The 9,205-nt window shown below is 59.3% G+C and overlaps 1 protein-coding gene across 5 annotated transcripts in view; it reads right to left on the bottom strand.

The window, feature by feature from the left end:
• Positions 1-984: 984 nt before the first annotated feature.
• Positions 985-9,205, bottom strand: part of LOC118006692 (platelet-derived growth factor receptor beta) — a 36,212-nt gene continuing 27,991 nt past the window's right edge. For all 5 annotated transcript variants that reach the window (XM_034999452.1, XM_034999451.1, XM_034999454.1 and 2 more), the window contains 8 exons: positions 8,402-8,562; positions 7,739-7,857; positions 7,355-7,477; positions 6,515-6,626; positions 5,960-6,059; positions 5,334-5,439; positions 4,238-4,470; positions 985-2,931 (listed from right to left, as the gene is read on the bottom strand). In XM_034999452.1, the coding sequence (XP_034855343.1) occupies positions 2,772-2,931; positions 4,238-4,470; positions 5,334-5,439; positions 5,960-6,059; positions 6,515-6,626; positions 7,355-7,477; positions 7,739-7,857; positions 8,402-8,562 (1,114 nt within the window). In that variant the 3' untranslated portion in view covers positions 985-2,771. The remainder of the gene's footprint in view (positions 2,932-4,237; positions 4,471-5,333; positions 5,440-5,959; positions 6,060-6,514; positions 6,627-7,354; positions 7,478-7,738; positions 7,858-8,401; positions 8,563-9,205) is intronic.

Consider the following 9,205-nt stretch of genomic DNA (forward strand, 5'->3'; position numbering starts at 1 on the left):
TGGCCAAGATCACACAGTGACGTATGATAGATCTTGGGCTGACAGCCGGTTCTACCTTGGGTGACCCCTGCCAAAAGGCCCAAGTGAGGACGTCAGGAAGCCATAGCCTGGGTCTAAGACCCTTGCACTCTGGCCCTTGCCCCCGTTGGCTCTGTTGCCCTGGCCCCATGGTCCGTCAGGCCTGGCCTGGGCTGTGGAGCCTATGGGCAGGATGGAGCCGGCCAGCAGGTACCAGGATGCCTGGCTCATGCCAGCCCCATTCCACTGAGCCGCTGCAGTCGCGAGGGGCCTGGGGCCTGCTGGGTCTGCACCCCGATGCCCGGCCTAGCTAGACTGCGCTCAGAGACACAGCTGGGCCCCGTTCCCTCCCTGGCCTCACCCTGGCCGCTCCCACCTCCCCTCCCCGCCCACCTTCCTCTCTCTCTTCCTCTTCCTTCTCTAGTTGCCCTCTCTCCTCGCTTCTTACTGCTCTCCGGCCCCCATGGGTGCTCTGTCTGTCCTGCTCCTACTTGAGACCCAGCCGCTACTCACCAGGGCCTGGAATCCGGGCTGGAGCGGATGCCTGTCACAAGCCACACCAGCCTCCCTCTGGCCCACGGGCAGAATGGAGGGGAGGGCAGGGGGTGTCCCAGCTTACCAGCCAAAGCCAAAGCACATGGTGGGGTGGGGGGTGCGCAGGAGGAGCTCAGGCTTCTCAACAGGAGCCTGTGAACGGTCCGGCCTGTCCCAGAGCCAGGCACCGCAGAGCCGGAAGGGCCTTTCCATTTCACACCTTGGGAAGCCAAAGCCCAAGGTCCAGGCCGTCCAGATGCTAGCAGTGGTGGAGGGAGTGTGCGAACCCCATTTTACAGATGGAACTGAGACTCCCAAGCTGAAGGACCCTGTGTGGGGACACTGTGGCTAGGGCTCAGCCCCATCTGCCCCACTCCACTCCTGCCACCTCCCAGGCACAGGGCCTAAACCCGCGAGAGACCACGAAGTCCATGAGTGAGAAGCACCAGGTTTAATATTAAAATCTTTCTCTTAAAAAAAAAAAAAGTACACAGATAGGAAAATTTGATGGCATATAAAATAGCACTTCTGCTGTATAAATGTGAGTTAATGTGAGTCCTAAAAATACTTGTAAACCTAGGTGATTACATCTTTGGTACCGTAGTGAGAACCTCCTCCCTCTCCTGGCCTGGCAGAGGGGGCTCGTGCCCACTTCCGGCTCTCCTCCTGCCAGGAGTCTTGGCCATGGCCCTCGCTCCCCTGGCACCCCCGCTGCTCACCTAGCCGGGGTGTGGTTGGCAGAGAGAGTGCAGCAAGCGGGCCTGGGCAGTGATGCCCTCAGGGACCAGGCAGCTACTGGGTGAGAAGGCAACCCCCAAAGTACCCACCTCTTGCACCCCTCTCAGGTTCCCTACAAAGGCTTCTTGTACTTTCTGGGGGCCCCCAGGAGCCCTCACTGTCCATGATGTCTGTGTTACAGACTTGGACAGCAGGTGCTAGAGAGCAGACTGCACAAGGGTGTCTGATCTGCCCCCTCTGCCTCCTTTGCTCAGGATGGCTCCAGAGGTCATTGGTGGGTCTGAGAGGGCCCCGTGGTCTTCCCATGGGGCAGCTGCTGGGGGCTTTCCAAGACACTGGCTGTCACTCCGAGTCAAGATCTGTGCAGCTGGCCTTCTGGGACTTGCTTGGGGGTCTGGGGAAGGGGCATAGTTCTGAATGCCCAGAGTGTGATGCATGGTCCGGAATCTCCCCAGACCCCAGCTGACCCCTAGGACGGAGGTTTGGAGTGTTTGGCTTTGCTTCATCTGGGCAAGTGTGCCACCCCCTGCAATGTTCGAGAACGTTAGTGCCGACAGGGCACCAGAAGTCAGCGAGTCCATCTTGCTCATTTTTCAACAGGGCAAACAGGCCTGGAGACGGTGCGGAATTCCTCCAAGGTCCCATATCAGGTCCAAAGTGCATCTTGATCCACACACGTGGACATTTCTCGCAGGCACATCCACACGCTCATCACAGATGTGGGGCCCGCCTGGCCCTGGAGACTCTGGTGGGTGGAGTAAGACCGGCGGTGATAAGGAAGAAGACCCCAGCACTTATGGGGCCAGGCAGACATGGACACGGGCACTTGTATGGGGAGGTGTGTCCCAAGTGCCTGGGACAGGGGCTGTGGGCCAGAGTGTCCTGGACTTGGCTCAGCCCCCAGCATGAAGCGTGGATGGCCCCAGACCAGCTCGGGCCTGGGAAAGTGGAGACTGGCATCAAGGAGAGGTGGCTTCTGGATGAACATCACTGTCCGAGGCCAGGCCCCTGCTCAGCCAGGAGCCAGGGATGCCAGGGTCCCTTCCCCAGCTCTTAGGTGGATGAAAGTGCGAGGAGAAAGCTACAGCTTCTTGAGGAGTAGCTGGCTGAACAGAAGAACATTAATTCATACCTCCTGAACCCCGAGAATCTCTCTAGGGATTCCGACCTCCCCACCTGTCAGCCGGGGAGACAGAAGCCCAGATTCTGCGTCACCGGGCCCTGCGCTCCCATCCTACAGATGGAGAAACTAAGTGTCCCGGGAGAACCCTGGCTCCCATCACAGGGCCTCCCCAGAGGCAGAGGGCTGGTCGTGACCCCTGCAGCAGCCCTAAGGCAGCCCCAGCGGCTGGGGTGCCACATGCCAGGGACAAAAGCTTTCTAGAAAGTGGCGGCTGATGGGAGGCCAGGCCAGGCCAGGAGGCGCTAGGTGCTGGGAGGTAGAGGGGGAGCTTCAGGTGGGGCAGGGTGGGGCCAGCCCCCTACAGGAAGCTGTCTTCTGCCTCAGCCCGATGCCCAGGGCAGCTCGAGTCCAGTGGTGGCTCCAGCTCCGGCTCCACCTGGGGTTCGGGCTCCTCTTGGGGCTCCAGGGGGCTGTCACAGGAGATGGTAGAGGACGTGTTCGCTTCGTTCAGGGTGGAGCTAGGAGGAGAAGGTGAGTGAGTGAGGGGCTGGCAGGGAGCCACGGTGAGATAGCAGCCATCAAGGGCTTTCTGAGTGTTCAAGCGTGCCCCCCGCGCCTCACACCCTCGAGTTCCTCTAAGCCCTGTAAAGACCACACAGGGCGGGCGTGGCCTCTCGGACCGGCGATGGCAGCGGCCTGCAGCTCAGTGAGACTTCCAGCAGCAGATCCAGCCGGCTCCGGAGCCCGTTTCTCACTCGTCAGCACCTCCGTGCCTGGCACTCCGGAAGGCGCTTGCCATCTCACGGAAGCCACCGACAAGCCCCACATGGATGGGCGTTACTGTTTTCATTTCAGACAGGACAAAACGGAGGCTCGGGGCGCGGGGGTGGCTTGTGTGAGGGCACCGGACAGGCCGGCGGTCCCCCCTCAAGCTGTCTGAGCTCTGAGCTGAACTCCTCCGCCCGCTGGCTACCTGGAGCCTGGCAACCTGTGCTCCTAAGGAAGGCGGAGGGGGCCTTCTAGTTCTCGGGGGTGCTCCCAGTGCCCGTGCGGAGACGGAGGCTCGCAGAGACGGGGCCTGGCCGGGCCTCACGGCAGCTGGGGCCACAGCTGGAGCTGGAACCCTGCCTGCGGCTGCTGCCACTCCACCACAGAGTGGATCTGGTTGGAGGGGGGGGCGTCTGGCCTCATGGAGGGGGGACGACTCTCCTCGCCAGCTGAGGGAAGGTCCTGTCTGAAGGTGAAGTCCAGGCAAAGGCTGGGCCTTCCTCCAACCCTCACCCACTGTAACTTCACCACATCCCAAAGGCAAAAAAAAAAAAAGCACGAATCTCCTTCCCAGTCAGAATTCTGGCCCCAACTCCTGTGGGCACCAGGCCTCCTACGACCACGCCTGGCTCCCGGGGGCCCTGAGGACGTGATGCTGGAGAACAGAGCACAGGCCAGGGCTGGCGATGACCCCAGAGTAATACACAGGGGGCTGGGGATGCTGATTAGATTTCCTACTTCTCCTTAGGGCCTGGATAAGGCCTAGGGAGAGGAGCGGAGAGATGGCCTATGGGGGCCACATTCCAGGAAACAGCTCCCTTGCAAGTAAGTCCCAGTCTTTCTGTCTCTCACCAGCCTGCCCTTTCCCCCTGAGGTCATCAGAAGTCAAATGAGTTCAGTTCTCCCTTCTGCTCACTGGCAGGAATCAATACTCACCCCAGGTAACTGACTTCTAAGGCAAGCCTGGCGGCATGAAGACACAGACAGACAGAAAGACACACACACACACATACACACTGCACACTATTGCCTTGGGCCTCAGGCCACAGTGACTACCTGGCAAGGCTGGGAGAACTCTCCAGTGGGCCCTCATCAGCAACTTCAGGTTTGGGGTCAGGCAGGGGGATGATATAGTCGTTGTCACCCTCGTTGGGCTGCACAGCCGTGTAGAGCACAGAGCTGGTGTCCAGGGGGGATCGGAGGCCATGGAAGCCAGGCAAGCGGGCTTGGGACCGAAGGACGGCTGGGTGGTCGCTCCTCAGAAACTCCTCATCCACCTGCTGGTACTTCTGCTCCACGGGGAGGGAGAGCCGGAGAAACAGGGAGGGTCAGACCACAAATGCCCGTGGGGATAATCTACCATTAGACCCTGACCTGGCCCCTCCTGCCTTGTGTGAATTAGGCAACTGGTGCTCGGAGCAGAAGGGGAATTGCCCAAAGCCACACACAGCTGGGCGGCTCTCCCAGCTGGCATCGCACAAGACCAGGTGAGCTCGGGGCCACCCAGGGAGGGGACAGTCAGCAGACTAGTGCCCGTGACCCTAGCACTTCCCCTACTTCAGAGTAGACAGGTGCGGGCTCTCACCTTGCCTCAGCCTCCTGCAGTGCGGCCTCAGTTTCCCTAGCTGCTAAATGGTGACAACCCAGTCTATCTCACTGGGTGCTGAGCTGTGACCGAACGTGGCTGGGAGTGTGGTTAGGAACGGGTCAGGGGAAAGGGGACGTGCGTCACCCCTCCCTGTAACTCCCTCTGGTGGACAGGCCGGGTTTTAAGGCCCTACTGGCTCCATTTGCCTTGACTGAGCCTGCAACAGGCTCAAATGGTCAGGCCCTTAGCAGACAGGTAGCCTGAGGCTGTTCAGACTTCTGAAGGAGCCCCAGGCCTTGGCATGGGTGTAAAGGCATGAGGAGGGACGCAGGATGAAGGGGGCTGTGGGCATCGGCTTCCACACAGGATTTCATTTCAAAAAACGCTGTGCTGCTAAAATAAATTCAACTCACAGCTCCAGCCCATCCCTTACTAGTACCAGCAGGGAAACTGAGGCCCAAGCAGGTACAAGGTGGTCCCTCAAATACCAGCATGACACACAGAGCCTTGTACTCAGTGTCTGATTTCTGGGCCAGAACCCTCTGTTTTGCTGCCTCAGCATACCTTTTTGTACCCCTCGCCCAGCAGCCTCTCGAGAAGCAGCACCAGCTGGGAGAAAGGAGGCCGGATCTCAAACTTCTCTTCCCAGCACTTCTGCATGATCTCATAACTGGGGAGAGGCAGAGAGAGGGTCAGGGTCTCTGGCTCGAGGTCTGCTGCCTCCCAGAACCAGGTGAGCAACGAAGGGAGTTGGGGAGGACAGGTGGAGAGGGACTGTTTTTCCTGTTCCCTGAGGAGGCCCGCCCCCCATTGGTGGTTCCATGCGGCGGGCCACCTTGTTGAGCACATGACCCAGGTCTGGCTGGTAGGAGTTTTCATGGCTCTCAGTTCAATGGCTGGCTCTGGATGGGCACGTGACGCCAGCTGAGCCCTTGACAGTCAGCTCGGGGCCTTTTGCCCGAACTATGGTGAAAGCAGTGAGCACGTAGCCATTTGGCCTGAAAATGCGGCCAGCACGGAGGAAAGCAGGGCCAGGTAGAACCAGATTCCTGATGACAGCCTCTGAACACCAAGATCCAGCTATACTGAGGTTTTTCTACATCTCTGGACTAATCTATCTTTGCCTTAAGCCAGTTAAGTTGGATATCTACTGTTTGCACCCAAAAAATCCTCCCAAATGCTCCACTCACATCTCATCGGAGGCGTGGGCAGGCTGGGCCATGCGGTATCCCCGCTTGATGGCATTATAGAACTGCTCATTCATGGGTAGCTCTGGGTAAGGGGTGCCACCTGCAGAGAGCAGAGACAAGAGATATACAGGCTCAGAGGTGTAGAAGAATGGCAGGTGCCCTATTCTATGGGACAGAGAGAGGCACACCAGCCCTAGAATGGACGAGGGTACAGCGGCCTTGGCACTGAGAAATGTGAGCCCCCTTTAGAGGCTCGGGACAGAGACTGCAACCCTCCCCAGAAACAGAGGACCAGAGAACACCAGAATCAAGTAGGCTTTCTGATGTCGCTTCCAAACCCATCCATAATCAGCTGGGGAAGTAAAGAGACCCAGAGAGGAAAGGGACTTGCCAAGGTCACATAGCAGTGAGAAAGCCCCAGAGAGTGGTGACTTGAACCAGAGCCCTGCCCCCTGCCCCAGAGCCTGTCCCCACAGCCCCACCAGGCTGGAGGTATGAGTGGTTAGGGTGGAGGCTGCGCTGTGCCCCTGAGGGCTGGGGGGAAAGGAAGCATACCCAGGGTGAAGATCTCCCAGAGTAGGATCCCGAAGGACCACACGTCGCTCAGGGTGGTATAGAGGCTGTTGAAGATGCTCTCAGGAGCCATCCACTTCAGAGGCAGGAAGGTCTGTGGAAGGGCAGGACGGTACGAAGTACAAGGAGGGCCAAACCCCACTCTGCACCTGGCAATTCCTGCTCCAGCCCCTGGCTCCCCGGGCCCTGAGAGCCCGCTCCTACAGGCGAGCAGATCCCACAGCCATCCCAGTACTGGCCAGAGGACCGGAAGGCCAAATTTCTTTACCCACAGCTGATGACATGGAGCTCTTATCCCTGAGCAAGAGCCCCAGGGTCTGCAGCTCCTCTTCCGGACCCCAGTAGAGACCTCTGGCTTGGTAGAGAGTAGGAGAGCCAGAGACACGCCAAGGTACCACCCAGCTGTGACCTGGCCACCTTCGATCTCTGGGGTCTAGAGTCCCTCCAGCTCTGGGATTCACTGTCCCCTTGTGGAAAGTGGGAACATGAGTGGCAGGCAGGATGGTCACATTTAACTAAATACACATTTGACCTGTTCCGTTTCCACCCTTCCCAGGACCCATTACAGCTGGTCCTGTCATGACCGGTGAATCTGAGCCCTGGGCTCACCCTCACACCCTTAGCATCTCCACCCCACTCCGCACAGCTGGTGGCTTCCCTTCCTGGGCCTGCACACATGGCTAGGCAGGCCAAGCCTGTCACCACTGGACAGGGCAGGTCACAGGGAGCTCCATCCTGATCTCCCTTGTGCCACAGCCATGCTGACCAGGAGAGAACTTGTTCCCAGGGTCAGAGACACACAGGATCAGGCAAGGTACTCACGCTGCCTTTGGAGATATAGTTTGAGTCTCGCATGATGTCACGAGCCAGGCCGAAGTCACAAATCTTGACCAGCTTGCCCTCACAGATGAGCACATTTCTGGCTGCCAGATCTCGGTGGACACACTGGTTTGGGGGGGATGGGAGCTGAGGCCTTGGAGGCAGTTGTGGGGAAAGACCTGCCTGTCAAGGGCTTTGGGGAAAATGTATGACCACACAGGTGTGAGAGGCCACACAGGTGAGAGGGGCCACATGGTGAGGGCGTTCACTGTCCTCACCCACCAGAGGGGACGTCGCTGCCATATGGAGCTGTGTACTTGGAGGACCCTGGCTGGCTGGGTGGCCCACCTCCCCATGACCCTAACTGCCCACTGTGACCACACGTACGTTCTTGGAGGCCAGGAACTCCATGCCATTGGCCACCTGGTAGCTGAAGCCCACGAGATCTGTGTAGCTAAGCACTGGGGACTCGTTGATCAGAGTTACCCGACAGGTCCTCTCGGGAGCTAGGGGAGAACAGAAGTTCACCGACCATCTTGTGTCTCCACATGGCCCACAGAACCCCTGCCCTTTTGGTCTTGGAGGCTGACGGTCTAATACAGGTGGCTACTGATCCTCCAAGTCCCCCACAAAAGGAAAACAATTTCCGAACACCTAATGTAAACCTCTCCTACCTCATCAGTGCTCTCGTTGGCCGGAGAAGCCTTTGGCGTTAGCCCCGGGCCACCTGTACGGAGCCTGACCCGCTTGGCTTCTCAGGGACTGGGTCAGCCTGCGGCCTCCTCTGTGCCCATGCCCCAGGAGGCCAAGGAGTCCCCCAACCCCAACTCTTCCCACTCTGGATCCAGAAACAGAGGTTAATGCTGGGGGTCCATCACAGAGCAGCTTTGTGCAGATGGTTAGCCTCAGTTTCTGCATCTATGAAACGGGGACAAGGCCACCTTCCTCCCAGGGTTGTTGCCAGCCAGGGCATACGAAAGGCTTTGATAGGAATGCACGACGGCAGAGGGGTGGGGGCTGTGCCTAGGTGAGGACCCTGGGCGCACCCACCGGTGGGAACATAGTTGTCATAAGGAGCCATGTAGCTGGAGGACTCGATGTCTGCATATTTGACGCCTCCTTTCATGTCCAGCATGGGCACGTAGTCCACCGACTCATCCTTGCTCATGTCCATGTAGCCACCGTCGCTCTCCCCGGGCAGAGACACGTGGCTGGGGGAGAGAGGAACATCACAGAAGGAGGGCCCACGGGCTTTCCTTTGGCTTCCCTTCCTGCCCCTGCTCACCCCTAGGCCCCACAAGGCCCTGCACTCATGGCTTTCCTCTCTCTTTCCACCACCCATCTTCCTCCAGCCTGTCACAACTGGAATGACCACGCAGTGAGCCCTTCCAACCAGCCCGTGGGGCGCTAAGCTGGGCAGCGGGGTGCTGGAGGACACAGGTCCCAGGGCATGTCCTCAGGGAGCTCACGCCTAGGCGGGATCACAGCATCCCACAGAAGGGCAGGGAGCACGGCACCTTTCTAGGGAGCACAGCCTTTCCATCTGGCTGTGATGCCCTGTGAGGGCCCAGCCACAGCCCAGAGTGGGCAAGGAGTTGCCCCAAGGCCTCTGCCTGCAGCGCCAGCTCCCTGGAGCGCTACGGGGTCACGTAAGCCCGTGTCTCCGGAGGCCAACCAAAGACCGCAGGAAATCGGTCCGATGCCGGGGAGGACAGGGTGAGTTCGCATGTCTTTCGGCGACAGACCCACGCCCTGGCTCCTAAACTGTCTCTGCCCGGCCTGGCCTCAGCTTCCGCGCCGGGTGGGGAGGGCGTGCGCAGGTTCTCCCCGGGGCCCCCCGAAGCCTCCTGCGGT

The sequence above is a fragment of the Mirounga leonina genome, unplaced genomic scaffold, assembly GCF_011800145.1.
Source record: "Mirounga leonina isolate KUSES-001 unplaced genomic scaffold, KU_Mleo_1.0 Mir_98, whole genome shotgun sequence".
In the NCBI taxonomy this organism is placed as follows: domain Eukaryota; kingdom Metazoa; phylum Chordata; class Mammalia; order Carnivora; family Phocidae; genus Mirounga; species Mirounga leonina.